The sequence below is a fragment of the Strongylocentrotus purpuratus genome, unplaced genomic scaffold (genome assembly GCF_000002235.5).
Source record: "Strongylocentrotus purpuratus isolate Spur 01 unplaced genomic scaffold, Spur_5.0 spur5_scaffold_20, whole genome shotgun sequence".
In the NCBI taxonomy this organism is placed as follows: Eukaryota; Metazoa; Echinodermata; class Echinoidea; order Camarodonta; family Strongylocentrotidae; genus Strongylocentrotus; species Strongylocentrotus purpuratus.
Window position 1 is genome coordinate 29,051,542 of NW_022145606.1, and position 16,421 is coordinate 29,067,962.

At 39.9% G+C, this 16,421-nt stretch overlaps 1 protein-coding gene and 1 long non-coding RNA gene across 2 annotated transcripts; both read left to right on the plus strand.

Annotated features, from left to right (window-relative positions):
- The first annotated feature begins 857 nt into the window (after positions 1–857).
- Positions 858–5,836, plus strand: LOC100888264. Its single transcript, XR_970653.2, has 3 exons — positions 858–1,008; positions 3,828–4,625; positions 5,421–5,836. It is a non-coding gene; the product is annotated as an uncharacterized LOC100888264 (long non-coding RNA).
- A 173-nt stretch (positions 5,837–6,009) lies between these two features.
- On the plus strand, positions 6,010–8,706 carry LOC105436397 (zinc finger protein OZF-like). Its single transcript, XM_011664346.2, has one exon. The coding sequence runs from the start codon at positions 6,441–6,443 to the stop codon at positions 7,599–7,601; it is 1,161 nt and encodes a 386-aa protein (XP_011662648.1). The 5' UTR covers positions 6,010–6,440; the 3' UTR covers positions 7,602–8,706.
- The last annotated feature ends 7,715 nt before the right edge of the window (positions 8,707–16,421 follow it).

Consider the following 16,421-nt stretch of genomic DNA (forward strand, 5'->3'; position numbering starts at 1 on the left):
ACACGTCTGTAAAAACCCAATTACACACACACTTGTTAAGTATATTATATGGTCTGCATATTATGATGCCCTTTACATTGTACTTAATGTAGACACATATAACAATGTTTCTGTGTTGACATGAGCGATAATTAGTGCAAGAGCTAATTAACTTGTAACTAATTAAGTTTTTGCCAACTGTAAGTTTCAATTGGATCCAATTGGATCCAAATGAAACCAATTGAAACCAGTTGAAACCAGTTGAAGCCAACTGGTTTCAATAGGGAAATTGGAACAACTGGTTCCAGTTGAAACCAATTAGGCAACTGGAACCAATTGGCAATTGGTTTCAACTGGTTTCAATTGGAACCAGTTAATTGGCAACTGGTTTCAATTGGAACCAGTTGTTCCAATTTCCCTATTGAAACCATGCAGTTGGCAACTGGTTTCAATTGGTTTTGCTCCAATTGGTTTCAACTGGATTTTGGGCCTGGGATATAGGCCCTCTGATTAGCAGACTGATGGTCCTCTTCACAAAAAGAGCTGAATGGTGGTCTCCTGATTCTGTAATAATTATTTGAGGGATACCATCCCCCCCCCCCCCCCCCCCCCCCTTTAAAACAAAAACACACATAGAACAAATCCCATCATAATAAACTTATGATATGGTATAGTCGCACGTATAGTAGGGACTTTTAGATTCGCACGAAGACAATAGGTCTATGCTACGATCGACGTCCTTTTAATGCACTGCCTTGAATGGACGTCGCACGTATCAGTCCGGGCAAATCTAAAAGTCCCTATTGCTGAACGCGAGAGCGCCAGCTGTCATTCCCTTCCTCTCACACACACATGCGGCGCATGCAGCGCATATAAGCAGCTGCATCATGCACACAATATTGCAGTGCGGCGTGATCGAGTTTCACCAAAATTGATAGAGACAATATCGTATTTGATTGATAAAATAATGTAATTGATTTGTAACAACGTCTATCTTCTGGAGAGGAAAGCATCTGTCGATTTTGTCTTGTAAGTATTTGGTAATTGTATTTTTTAAGGTGAATTTCAGATTATTTCGATGCCTTGAAAGTTGAAGTGGCTTTGTTGTTGTTGAGGAATATGAAAACACGAAAATAATCATGTGGGGCTATAGAGTCTAGTGAAGAAATCTGGGCTGCTCGTGTTACCAACTCGTCGACCTGGGGGCTGCAATTTTTCTGGGGGTCGTTTCATGAAAATCTGGGTGGCGTTAGGTCACTCCAAACATGATTGACTACGCACCGCCTCCAGGAAAAGTGTTGAAAGCATGTCTTATTTAGCTAGATCTAGTATACCTCGTCTACGTTTGTTAATGTTTTTTAAAGCCAAGCACTGATCTTACAAAATAGGCCTAGATCTAGGGTCTAGAGGTATAACGTTAGATCTAGATCTAGACCTAGACTCTAGTAAAAAGCAAACTTTTTCAGGTACACCAGGATCGTCCTCATAAACGGGGATTTCCTCTTAAAAGCGGACAAAATGCGTCCTCTAAAATAAGGATCGTCTGCGTTTTCGTGGACGTTTTTTTTCATCATTTCTCTGCGCGCGGGTTTCCAAACCGCCTGCTGGCGATGCAAAAAACGGATTCCTGCTGCGTAGACTCTCAGTCTACTTTCATGGGTTGTCCGTCTTCCTGAGGATTTAATGTCTCTGTACAAAGTCAATGCAAAATGCATCGAGAAAATCATCACAGAATTTTGGATTCTTCTGCGAAAATGTGGACAATCCATATTTTTGGCGGATGCATCTGTCAGAGACGCCAAGTTGAAAGATCAGCAATGTGTGACATTTTTATGAATCGGAGCGTGAGCGCCCGGGCGAGGGTATAACACACGTATAAGGTATAGCTATATTTCAAAATCTAGGGTGCGCGTCAAGAGCGTTTTCAGACCCTCGAAATGCGTGATGTCACGCCTAAAGCTTGACACTTGGTAGCTCTGATCTGTCCGAGTTTTCGAAGACGATACTTATTTTCGGACCAGTGCCCCAATTGTTAAGAGGTATCAATGTTTTTTTAAAGGTATGTTTTTCATGTACAAATAATGTTTATGTTGTTTACTTGTTAGGGTTATAAAACCTAAATAACACATTTTTGTATTCTTATGTAATGTTTTAATGTTAACACCAATTACAATTCAACGGTGAACCTACACTACAGCATGAAGATCAAGAAAAACAATTTAAAAATGAATTTCCAGTTTTCATCTTTCGCTGCCCATAGACTAACTTAAAGTTGCCTTGAGATGGCATTCTAAAACAATATCATAGGTCTGGAGTGGTGACAAGGAATTGCAGCAGAAGTTGTCGCTCATCTTGGCAAAGACAGTTTTGTAAAACTCTTAGCGGACAAGTTTAGCAAAAGCGGCGAGATGTTGTTGATCTTGTAGTTATGACGGTTTCGATAAACGACGCCTGGGCTAAGGCTGGCGTGCTTGTATGGTTCGGTTCGGTTTGACCTAAGGTTACGCACAGTTCCATAACAAAATTTAAAAATATCGCCAAGATCTTGAAAATCTTATACTCCCAAGGTAAAGAGGAACCTGAAATATCCCCGGCCCCCCACTCCGGGGTCGTCTGACCCGTATTGACTTTACACACCAGAGATACATTGTAGGGGGTGCTTTCAAAGGGAAGAAACATGCATACGCATACCCTAAATAATACCGAGTGAGGAAGGAGGGGGGGGGGGGATATCCTTGTGACAACATTTTTATTAAACCTTTACAGCATTCTGAAAAATATGAACTTTAAAACAACAAGTGTCTAGAAATCTTCATTTCAAGATAATTTATTTTATCAAAAGTAGACACAAGATGACAATATCACCACTTAATGTAATGTTATAATGAAGCGCCACTGACGGGCAGAATTATTTAGTCTATGTCTATGTTTCCTAATCCTATCTCTTGATAAAGTCAGTCTGACTCTGTGAAAGTTCTTAAATTTCACCTTGCATTTTTTTCAAAATTAACCCCCCCCCCCTCTCCAACTGAACATCTCAGTTTGTGTAGGATATTTTTTTTCCTTGGCTTGAACAAGGTTGGGACTGGCTTACGAATTTTCAAAGATTTTCGAGCATATTTTTTTGTTGCACAAGAATAAGATAATTGTCTACTCAAACTAGTTGGGAATAAAGACCTGTGGGACATGGTCATCTTTTCACACAGGGGTAAAATTCATTGTATCTAGAGCTGATTATTAAAGTTTAAAGCTGTTTAACTAAACAACTTCAAAGTAAATTTTCCCTTTGTGAACGTCGTTTATACGATGTTCGGACAGATACAAAGTCGCGATCTATACGCCGGTCAGAGCAGGCTACAGATACAAAGTCTGTATCTAGAAAGCAAGACAAGTTGTGTGCGAACGGATATACGTTCTTAACTGGGTGCAGCTAAGACTTGGCACTGCTTGTAAATGCGCAATGGCCCTACTGAGCGTTTGAAGAGCAGTGAATCTCGAACGACCGCACACAAATTTTCTCTGTGTAAAAAAAACTGTAAATGATGTATCTAAAGCTGATTAGTTTATGCTCTTTACACTAATCAGCTTTAAAGAATTTTACCCCTGTGTGAAAAGGCTGCTTTTACTGCCCAGGCAGCTTAGTCAGGTGCACCAATGTCTATAGATTATTACCATGTTTTGTTTACTCATCTGTATGTTCTTTTTTGACAAGTACTGAAACGTAAAAGAAATATTGAAAAACAATAATAATAAGAGAACATAATGTAGCCGAGGCTGGAAATTAATTTTTGGAAAGAGTGGTGGAGGAGGGTCTTGATCTAATTTGTTATATTCTAATTTTTCTACAGAAATGCATTGAGGAGCGTGATGAAGAGGACACCACTGTGCAGATGAATGCTGGAGGTTGATGATCAGTGTTTGCAGTGAATCACAATCCGTCCATCTGCTGTCTGGACCTCCCTGCTCTGATTAGGACAACCCGTCCTGTGCTGCACTTGAACGGTTGCTAAAACATCTGCAGTGAGCCACAATCAGTTCAACTCTTCTCTGACCACCCTGCCCTGATCTGAACAACCCGTCCAGTACTGCACTCCAACGGTTACTAAAACATCTGCAGCGAGCCACAATCAGTTCAACTCTCCTCTGACCACCCTGCCCTGATCTGAACAACCCGTCCAGTACCGCACTCCAACGGTTGCTAAAACATCTGCAGTGAGCCACAATCAGTTCAACTCTTCTCTGACCACCCTACCCTGATCTGAACAACCCGTCCTGTGCTGCACTTGAACGGTTGCTAAAACATCTGCAGCGAGCCACAATCAGTTCAACTCTCCTCTGACCACCCTGCCCTGATCTGAACAACCCGTCCTGTGCTGCACTCCAACGGTTGCTAAAACATCTGCAGCGAGCCACAATCAGTTCAACTCTCCTCTGACCACCCTGCCCTGATCTGAACAACCCGTCCTGTGCTGCACTCCAACGGTTGCTAAAACATCTGCAGCGAGCCACAATCAGTTCAACTCTCCTCTGACCACCCTACTCTGATTTGAACAACCAGTCCAGTACTGCATTCCAAAGGTTACTAAAATATCTGCAGCGAGGCACAATCAGTTCCAGCTCATCTCTGGACCTCCCTGCTCTGTCAGGTAAAGTATGCAAATCAACTAGAAAGAGCCTGACAGCTAGAATGTATAAAATCAACCACAAACTCTTTGCATGGTACTTTGTGAGTTAATAGATAAGTTTTGACATGCCCTTTTAAAGTGACTCAGTAACGTTGTCTCAGATTCTGAAACAAATTTCTGAATTTAGCTCATGCTGCAACGATAATTATAAACCTTTACTGTAGGTCAGTCAGGAACCTCATGACTTTTACAAGCTGATTTCCTGTCTGATTATCAAGATATTTATGATTGGAAATCAAAATCAAATTTTCTGGTTTCCTAACGGTTTTAATAACACTACAGTCTATTGGGGTAAATGAATATGGTAAAACCAGTCACTCAAAGATTTTTACTTTTTTTAAGCACTTTATGATAATTTTGAAGTGCAATTTTTTTAGGGCTTCAATATTACACCCTATCAGAGACACTGATAACATGTAGGGCCATGCATCTCAGATTTAACATAGTTAAACATAGTTAAGACTACTTGACGCATCCGAACACACTCTCCTAGAAGGACCCATACAGAACCAAAGTTTAAATTGGCTTCATGACATCATGTGCAGGTTTCTTTCTTTTTTCTTTTTTTTTCGCAGAGGGTGAGAGGTTGTTATTATACTTATTTAGTAGTTTTGTGTGTATTCGTGCTTACAACATCTCAATTCAGAAGTAATATCTAAATCTTGTATTTTTAATATAGTAGTGGCAGCATGGAATATAAAAACTAAATGTTTGTTTTCTTCAACATTCTCTTCTTTTCTTCTTTCTTTTCTGCAGGGATTTGTTGGAGTATGATAGCAGGTGCTCCATTACATCCCGCTCTGGAGACGAATGCGTGAAAACAATCCATGCTGTCGATGAACCTTCGTCTTTGTCTAGCTCCTCACAAAACCCTTCAGCCTTGAGATATCTAGAGTTCATCGGGTTCTCCATATCTGTGGTGTTGGTTATGGTTATTAGTTGAACACAAAGACAGAAACTTAATTTTCTTTTTTTCTTCAGAATTGAATTGAATCATCAATTGGTATTACTATAAGAGAGACAAATTATACTGCCCCTGTTGTGCATAATCTGTGCTAACGGTACAAAATCATCTTTCTGTATCCCTTTTCCCCCTCTGTTTTTTCTCCCTTGCTCTTTCCTTCTCTTCTCTCTCTGTCTCCCTCCCCCTCTCATCCTCCCCTTCTCTATCTCTCTCTCTCTCTCCTCTTTTCTCTCTCAACCTTTCTCTCTCCACCTTTCCCTCTCCCTTTTCCCCCTCTACCTTTCTCTATCCCTTTTCTCCCTCTCTCCATATTTCTCTCTCGCTTTCCCCTTTCTCTCTCTTTCTCCCTCTCTTTCTCTCCTCTCTTTCTCTTTCTCTCCCTCTCTCCCCTTTCTCTCTTCCCTCTCTTCCCCCTTCATCAAGAATCTTAGATCTTGCTGTTATTCTTCGAGCATTTTTGGATTAGAATTCTCAGGACAGCTTTCATGCCAATTGGATGGCCCAAACATCATGAAATAACGCTTATGATTTAAGGATGTAAACATGGACAATCAGGAATGTTCAACCTACAGTACTTTTATAATTATATTATAAGTTTACATATACACTGGTTAAATGAATGTTTATAACTATTGATAAATAGCGGTATTGTACTATCTGCTCTTTGAGTACTATGAATTCCAAATGAGATATTGCCTGCATGACTTTAACAGGTATCTATTTCTGTGAAAGACGAGCAATTTACTAGCATTTCATACATCTGTTTTATTATAACATTTTTTAACCCAAAGATATTTATTTTCTTATCAATCATGATTATCACTCGTAGTAGCACCACAGATACACTGGATAAGAAAGGTTCTAGGGTTAAAAGGAAGTCCATACATAAGGCAATTTGTCCATGTTGCAATGTACCTGAAAAGGTCATCACCAAAAGCCCCAAAATAGTAAAAAGAATTCAAAAGAAAAATTCTCTTTGCAATGTTTGCGGTAAGAAATTTTCTCGAGCCAATTTGGAGAGACACAGCAGGGTCCATACCGGCGAGAAGCCCTTCGCTTGCCAGCACTGCCAGAAAAGTTTTTCGAACGAGGCCAACAGGACACGACACGAGTGCGGGCACACAGGACTGAAGCTCTTCAAATGCAGACAGTGCGGGAAGGGATTCTCTCGCAAAGAAGGCTTGAAGTGCCACCAGAGGGTTCATTCGGATGCTCGACCTTTCGAGTGTAAGATTTGCTCAAGAACTTTCAAACACAAGTCCCACGTGTATGCACACGAGCGCTTTCACACGGGCTACCGACCGTACAAGTGCGAGCAGTGTGGGAAGGCCTTCACGCAGAATGCCGACCTGAAGGCGCATATGCGCGTTCACACTGGGGAGAGACCTTACGCTTGCTCCATCTGTCAGAAGACGTTCACGAGACGTCCCATTCTCATTCGCCACAAGCTAATCCACACGGGGCTACGTCCGTACAGCTGCAAGGAATGCGGGAAGACGTTTCTTCAGGATTCACATTTGAAACGTCACGCCATCATCCACACGAATGAGAAACCGTTTCAGTGTGAACAGTGCGGGATGTCGTTCAACGTCAAGTCCAATCTCCGCGCCCACGAACGCCTCCACCTGGGGTTAAAGTTCACGTGCGAAATCTGCGGGAAAGGTCTGCAGCATCGCGCCTCACTCACCCATCATCGGCGCCTGCACACCGGCGAACGCCCCTTCGTCTGCAACTACTGCATGAAGACGTTCAACTCCAGCACGCGTCTCAAACAGCACGTTCGTTTGCACACGGGCAGCAAGCCGTTCGCCTGCGACGTGTGTGGCAAAGCCTTCCGAACGAGCAGCGACCGGATCATCCACAGACGCATACACAGTGGGGAGAGGCCGTTCGTGTGTAAGAGATGCGGAAAGGGGTTCGTCAAAACAAGCGCGCTGACAAAACATAAGAAATTAAAATGCGATGAAGTGTAATCGTGAAGACCAGGGATGCCAGTTTTCAGGCAATGGCCTGAATTCAGGCCCTGGCAAGTTATTTTCAAAGCATAGTTTAGGCTTTCTTGTGTACAAAATACCTCTTTCTAGGTAATTTTCAGGCCCTCTGATCAATTCCAACTGGCATCCTTGTGAAGATGTACTTGCCAATTTGGTCTAAGCCACTAAAATGTGCCAACAATAGCCAAACATGATCTTATCACACCATGCCAAATCAGGCCTGCAATGTTTTTTTTTTTCATAGATGAAGGTCTTGCTTATTTCGTTGTGCAATTCATGCCAAGCAATGACAATCAGTGTTTAGGAAAGTATTGTACATGTACATGTACAGTACATTATAGGGTTATTAAGAGTGAATAAGCAAGTTTGTAGATGTTACACGTATGTGCACATGGGCAGATAAAGGTAATTTGGTAAAAACTAAAAATTCATCGAGACGACTACGGGGTCTGTGTTCACAAAGTTATGTAATACATCATTAATTCACCAACAGCACGTTCTATAAAACACACGTGGAAGGATTTTCATGAAGGCTATGAAAAGGTATTTTTGATAAAGCACCATGAATTTTGGTGGTGATTGTTCTCGAATGCTGAAAGTGGGATTTGAATAACGATCTGTTGATGTTTTTCGGTCATTTTTACCATGTGCTATCTACAAACTAATCTATTACAGTCTTAGTACAGTCAAACCTGTCTTAGTGGCCACCTCTATATCAAAGTCACCTGTGTGTAGTGGTCACCTGTATTGCCTCCGTTTTGGAGAAAACGTGTGTTGAAGAACCTATCTAGAAAGGCCACCTGTTAATAGTGGCCAGTTTATGTGTTTCCCTTTGGTTTCTTGAATAGACAGGTTTGACTGTATTTCCCATTTCTCACAGGCTGTAATGCCTGGGATTTCATTTGTTCTACAGTTTCATGTAATCATGTTGATGTTTCATTGAAGCTAGATCCAAGATTCTGTTTAAATTTTCATTGATTAATCTGGGCTTGACATTATTAAGGTATAGACCAGTTTTGAAAATGCCCCCTCTCTCAAAAAATGAAATGGAAGCTCTAATTACCAATCATGTAAAAGAATATGTTTCGACTAATACGTGATGATACAAATTTTACTGGGAAACCTCCTACTAATTGATATATTTGGTAAAGGATTATATCTATCATGTAGTTCCATATACATCTTTCTGTGTACAGTGCTTGTAACTTTACCAAGACTGGGTCAAATTTCTTATCATTTTGATGATTCCAGAATCTTGCAGCACACACCAATACTTATATGCTAGATGATCAACCTTTTCTGATCGATTCCACAACGTTTCTTTCACAAGGCAATCGCGTGGCCAGAACTGGTCTATACCTTTGAATAAGAGTCTAGGGCGCCCCCCTGAAGAATTAAGTAAATGGATGATTGTGTTGATTATGTCTACTTTTTTCTGCACGTACTAGTACAATATTTAATCTATAAAAGCAAAATCTTTTGATATTGCCATTGAAAAATGATGGGGTCTGATATCTTTACTATTAACCTTAGTCATATCAAGAGGTTTTTCATTCATGGATGAAATATGATAGCTGAATATTATATGTTCCATTTCATGATGTCAGTGATTTTCTTTTTTTTGTTAATGGGTATTTTGAATTTTGAGATGAGATATGTGGCAGGATGTACTTTTCTAAACCATCAGAAAGCTAGCTCAGTTAATCATGAAGCCACAATTTTAGTCACCATTGCAGGACCTGTGTAATTGCTATTCACAATGAGTCTTTCCTGTAATGGTGTTTGAAAAACAAAAAAGATCATGGAACAGTTTTAAGGAATAAAAAGTTTCTTGATTCAGCTGAACTCTTTTTGTTTGTTGAGGAAATAAAGACAAAATATTAAAAAAATTATAAGTTCATACTTCATTGATTACGCTCGACTCCTTTTTGAGGAGGATGTGAAATGGAGCTATTGTCTTTTTGTGTGCTGCACGTCTAATACCATATGAAGATGTTTTTTTTGTGACATAGATCTTGTAATTTTGTGTATCATGTATGACAGTACTTACAATATGTACTAAACAAGTTAATATTTTAATTTCATCTGGTTCATTCAAAGATGTTTTTTGACAGAAGTTCTTGTACTCTTTTGTATCTTGTATGGCAGTACTTGTATATACATACAGTTGACTTAAGTCGACCTTCCATGATTTGAATAATCGCTTAAGTCGAAGCAATTTTTTCGACCAGATAATATAAACATGTGTTATTTTCCTCTCATAAGTAGAATTTCTCCTAAGTCAAATATATTTCTGTAGTCCCAAGAGGTCGGACTTGTACAAAGTTACCTATATGTAACTAAACAAGTTTATGTTGTTATTTGTCTGTTTCATGTAGCAGGATTATGCAGCATAGTTTATAAGGGCACAGTCTGTAGAGAAGTGATAATAATAATTATTAAACATTTTAATTCAGCGCATAACACATAATAATAATAATAATAATAATAGCTCGTTCTTATATAGCGCTTTTCAGGACCGGAGGCCCTCACAAAGCGCTTTACAGATAAGTATATTATCACCCCGGTCATTGGATTCAGGCTTACCGGCACACAATGTATGCACATTCTCCACTCCCTGGGGAGCATTCCAGCCAGGCGTCATTTTTACATGTGCACACTTGCTAATCTAACCACATTAGCTTTCGCATCCTACCGGGTAGCCATTTAACACCTGGGTGGAGAGTGGCAAATGTAGATCAATGTCTTGCCAAAGGACATTAGGCACAATTGCATGTCTCTATGCATTTAAGAACTAGAAGAAAACAAATGAACAATGCACTGGGTTCATGATTCTGGTTTTTTATGAATTGGTGAAAAGATACGTCTTCAAAGAATTGATAAAGGTTGTTATAGGATCCTATACTTTTCAGTTGTTTTGGTAACTTGTTCCACAAAAAAGTGGCTGCATATGAAAAAGACCTATCCCTTTTTGACTTTGTCATGGTTTGTGGAACACATAGCAGAGACTTGGAACTGGAACATAGCATTCTATCTGATTTATATGGGGTTAGCAATTCGGTAAGATATAAAGGAGCTAGTTGATGGGGCGAGAGTAGAAGTAATATTTGTGATTTAAAAAATAGTGTGTTGATGATATTCATTGCTGCAAATTAGTTTTTAGAAAGAGTTTCTCACATTATGTTGTCAGAGAGGGAAGCCATACCATAGTATGGTAATCAAAGTGTCAATTTGTTATGAAAATACAAAAGTGTTTTTATTTTTCATTCAAAATCATCTATCCAATTGAATGTAAACGCAAAAGGTACCTTAAAAACTGACAGAAAATTCATTGGGCCTTTAAATTGTTTTAAATCCTAAGATTTTCATATCAATCGAACACAATTGGTAACTGTTTTATGAACACATGTTGCAATGGGATATCTGTGACTGTGTTCTTCTGATGGTTTCGTGAAACATGCCCATGTCCGGAATATACAAATTATGAAGCCCACTAAAAAGATTCCATTGGTATGAGCTCAAATGTAATAATAAAATGGATCAATACTTGACCAAATATTGTGAAGAAAAATACACGCAGTACTAAACTTATCAGAAGTTTTTATTCCACAATTTGATGTTAAACATTCAATATACATACTTGAAAATGTAGATAGATTGTGTGTTTAACTAGGTGTTGATCAGGGTAACCCGACACATGCTCCGCCGACGATTGCTCCGCCGACATTTACTCCGCAAAACGCGACAATTGCTCCGCGACATTTGCTCCGCGACATTTGCTCCGACGTCAAATGCTCCGCCGACAGTTGCTCCGCCGACAGTTGCTCCGCCGACAGTTGCTCCGCCGACAATTGCTCCGCCGACAGATGCTCCGCCGACAATTGCTCCGCCGACAATTGCTCCGCCGACAATTGCTCCGCCGTCAATTGCTCCGCAAAACGCGACAATTGCTCCGCCGACATTTGCTCCGCCGACATTTGCTCCGCCTGAAGCGACACTTGCTCCGCCGACATTTGCTCCGCCGACAATTGCTCCGCCGACAATTGCTCCGCCTGAAGCGACAATTGCTCCGCCGACATTTGCTCCGACGACATTTGCTCCGCCCAAAAAGTGTCCCATAAACTACAAATGCTACTAGTACTACGACAAATGCTTCGCCGACAATATTTTCTTTACACCTATTTTTTTTCGTTTCTTTTTTTCTTCTTCATTTTCTGAATGCATTTCTTGAAATAATGTAGATGAAATGAAATGAATGAATGTTGATGAAGTGGGAGGAAAAAGGAGTTACCTAAAAGTCATTTCGAATATACTGAAATAACTTTCCATCTATCACTGTACGTCCAATATAATGTATACTAAACACTCATTACATGTCGTGGGAAGTTTTTAAAAAAAAGTAGAGCAGCAAGCCACATTCCCCAATACGCGCATACCTCCTAGTTAATTTCAAGTAGCTCATCAATATGTAATACCTGAAATTACCTCGATCAATGCATCTTACTAGGTAAAGCATTATACAATGTAATAGGTCATCATGGAAGTTTAGAAAATAAGTAAGGGGGATTTACCAAGTGTTGATCTTTTTAAGAGTTTTATAAAGAAACAAAAAGATATTGAATATTTCTCAGCGAAAAAAAGGAACAAGCTTGTTTCGCATTTTAAGAAATGGCGATTTGACTTATGATACTCATGTTGATTTAACTTTTATTCCTGTGCCCCCTCACTCCCCTTTATGCACTGGAGTTCAAACTATGATTTATATGTGTACAGTGTATTTTTTTTTTTACTATAATGTTTTTTTTAAAAACTTTCTTGTCCTTTCATTATTGTTAGTTGTTCTTATACATATTGGTTTTTTTGTTTGTCTAATTATTACCAATGACTTGTAAATATGTAATTTTTATATGATTGAAAATTTAATAAACACACAAATATAAAAAAAAAAGTTTAGAAAATAAGGGCACTTATATACGTAAGGAAGAGAACCCATTCAGACGGGAAAATGAGATGGCAGCCTTTCTGCTTATTCACATTTATACAAATCATTTTGTTGCAGTTTGATGTTAGTTCTTCATGATAAGCCAATTGCTCTTCTTCCGGTGGCTTCGTGAGTCCCTTAAATTATTTAGTGAAAACAAAGTACTCGAATGAAACGGAGTGTTTTGCACACTAACATATATATATTAAAGCTACATACACTTAACTAAAGGAAAGAAACCTTTAGAAAATGGACTGGATATTATTGAAAATATTATTCTAAACAAGAATGTACTACATGATTGTATTACTTTACGTTTCAATTTCACGAGAGAAATAGAACTCGAGAGGGGGAGCAGAGAAGAAGTAATGGAAATGAAAGAAGACTAATAGCATGAGAGGAAAGAAAAGAGCAAAGAAGACAAGAAAACGGTGTAAACAGGAAAAGGAGGAGCATGGGAGAGAGAGAGAGAGAGATAGCCTTGAGCTTTGGATCATCTAATGAGTAATACATGAAACAGATTTTGAGCGGAGTAATTATCTTTCGCCGGAGAACTTGCGTAAGGAGCTATAATTTTATTTTTTATTTTTTTAAATCAAACATTATGGGGAATAGCAAAAAACGGTTGTCTTTTTTGCTCTTTTCTTTCCTCTCATGTTATTAGTCTTCTTTCATTGAGGTAATTTCAGGTCTTACATATTGATGAGCTGTTTGAAATTAACTAGGAGGTATGCGCGTATTGGGGAATGTGGCTTGCTGCTCTACTTTAAAAAAAACAACTTCCCATGACATGTAATGAGTGTTTAGTGTACATTATGTGGGACGTACAGTGATAGATGGAAAGTTATTTCAGTATATTCGAAATGACTTTTAGTCAACTGCTTTTTCCTCCCACATTATCAACATTCATTCATTTCATTTCATTTACATAATGTCATGAAATGCATTCAAAAAATGAAGAAAAAAAGAAAGAAACAAAAACAACCCGTGAAAAAAAAATATTGTCGGCGAAGCATTTGTCGTAGTACTAGTAGCATTTGTATTTAATGGGACACTTTTTGGGCGGAGCAAATGTCGTCGGAGCAAATGTCACCGGAGCAAGTGTCGCTTCATGCGGAGCAAATGTCGTCGGAGCAATTGTCGGCGGAGCAAATGTCACCGGAGCAATTGTCGCTTCAGGCGGAGCAATTGTCGGCGGAGCAATTGTCGACGGAGCAATTGTCGGCGGAGCAATTGTCGGCGGAGCAAATGTCGTCGGAGCAATTGTCGGCGGAGCATATGTCACCGGAGAAATTGTCGCTTCAGGCGGAGCAATTGTCGGCGGAGCAATTGACGGCGGAGCAAATGTCGGCGGAGCAAATGTCGGCGGAGCAAATGTCGGCGGAGCAAGTGTCGCTTCAGGCGGAGCAAATGTCGGCGGAGAAAATGTCGGCGGAGCAATTGTCGCGTTTTGCGGAGCAATTGACGGCGGAGCAATTGTCGGCGGAGCAATTGTCGGAGGAGCAATTGTCGGCGGAGCATCTGTCGGCGGAGCAATTGTCGGCGGAGCAACTGTCGGCGGAGCAACTGTCGGCGGAGCACCTGTCGGCGGAGCATTTGACGTCGGAGCAAATGTCGCGGAGCAAATGTCGCGGAGCAATTGTCGCGTTTTGCGGAGTAAATGTCGGCGGAGCAATCGTCGGCGGAGCATGTGTCATGGAACCGTTGATCAGTGTACTTGGTAGACTAGTTGAGTGGAGTTGAATGTTTTCCCATGACGTCTCATTGTAGAATCATGTTGTTTGAAATAAATACTATGTTATTGAAGTAATTGACTTCTTGAATTGTATGACACAGTCCCTCTGTTATAATTGTCTGGCCGTCGGTTTGATTACATTCGATTGTATTAAAGGTAAAGACCAGTATTGGAAACGCCCCAATTTCAAAAAATGAAATGGAAGCTCTCATTACCAATCATGTGAAAGAATATGTTTTGACTAATACATGATGATAAAAAATTTGCCGGGAAACCGCCTACTAATTCATATATTTGGTAAATTTGTTTCTCTCATGGTCTGTGAGAGATATAGGATAGTCCCATATACATCTTTCTGTGTATAGTGCTTGTAACTTTATGAAGAATGGGCCAAATTTCTTATCATTTTGATGATTCCAGAACCTTACAGATGCTAGATGCTAGATGAGCAACCTTTTCTGATCGATTCCACAACGTTTCTTTCACAATGCAATCGCATGACCATAACTGGTCTTTACCTTTAACAACATATCACATTAATGACGGTATATGGACATTCATACAATGCAAATAGTAATACTGATACTAGTACATGAATAGATAGATAGATTCTTTTATTGATCCATATTCAAAACATAGCAAATTGGCCTCCACTGGCAGCACATGAACAAAATACAATGTAGCTACAAGATAATTGATGAACACTTGGGCATATTCGTCACATTCATGTACATATAACCATACCAGAGTCGTGACATTTATAAAAGCATACATGTATTACGTAATAATAGGGAAAACTTTAGAAAGAAATATACATTTAAAGATAGAGAGGAGAGAAAGGGATCGAAGGGAGACTAGATTGAAGAGCGAAATAGTAAAGAGAGAGAGAGAGAGGGGGGGGGGGGGGGGTAGAGAGAGATTGAACGAAGGTGGACACGGTGGAGGAGAGAAAGAAGAGGAGAATATAGAAATAGAAAGAAGTAGAAAGAAAAGGAGAAAGAAAAGGAGAGAGAAGGGGAGGGGGCAAGTTGCAAACGATACATAAATAAAATGTTTACCGTGTTTCTGAAAAGTAATAGACCAGTCTCAGAAAGTGTCCATGTCGGATGCACAGGTTCCCCCCCCCCCCCCCCCTCTCCGTGAACGGAGGGATACCATGCATGTTACCAAAATGTCTGATAAAGGGGTACTTTTTATGCACCAAAGTCCGGCCCGTACATACACAAACAATACTTCACACACCGGACTTAGGGGGTGTTTTCAAAAGGAGGGAACATGCATATGCGTACCCTACTGAGTGGAGGGGGGCGGGGGCACAGGTCCATGCGAAGTGCGCCGGACACGACGGAATCCCCCCACCCGCCAGGAACAATCGTATCCCAACGTCAGGCAGAATGTGATTTGCACACGATATCCGCTACCAGGCTGGCAATATGCTAGAGCTCGCCTAACCTAGCAACAACCAATGCACGCAAGTCACACCCCGCCTACCGAAACACAATCACTCCCAAGAGGTGAATGGAACCACCCGCATGATCCAGGCACCCCCACAAACAGCCACGCTCAATCCGAGCGTGAAGGAAGACTAGTGTTCATTGAACAATACTGGGTTTACAACTATATTTAGACATGGATCTGCACACCTTTTAATGTGAACAAGATATACTCAGAACTAAATGTGTGAATACATGTATGTGTGCATTACTGAATACTGATATTACTGTAAAGTTGTAAATGGGAAGTAAAAGTAAGCACATAAGTGCTAGTCGAGTCTAGTCCACTATTTGGCAAGATATTTTTGTTAATTTACTTACATTAATCATAGTAATCCAATTCCTAATTATTACCCTTAGCGTAATCTGTACTCCCAAAGTTAGGCACAATTGTATCTCTGTTACCAATACACTCGACCCCAAAAAGTTGACACTTTCTATAATTAAGATTATCAAACGAATATTTAATATAATCTATAATTTCATACATAACCATAAATTAATCCTCTTTAAGATGATATGCGATTGAAATTATACCATTTACGCACGATTTAGCTTCGGTATTTCACAATAAATGAGTCTCTGAAAGA

Bases quoted from the DNA above. Each gene is read 5' to 3' on its own strand.
- LOC105436397 (XM_011664346.2), top strand. From the start codon at position 6,441: ATGATTATCACTCGTAGTAGCACCACAGATACACTGGATAAGAAAGGT.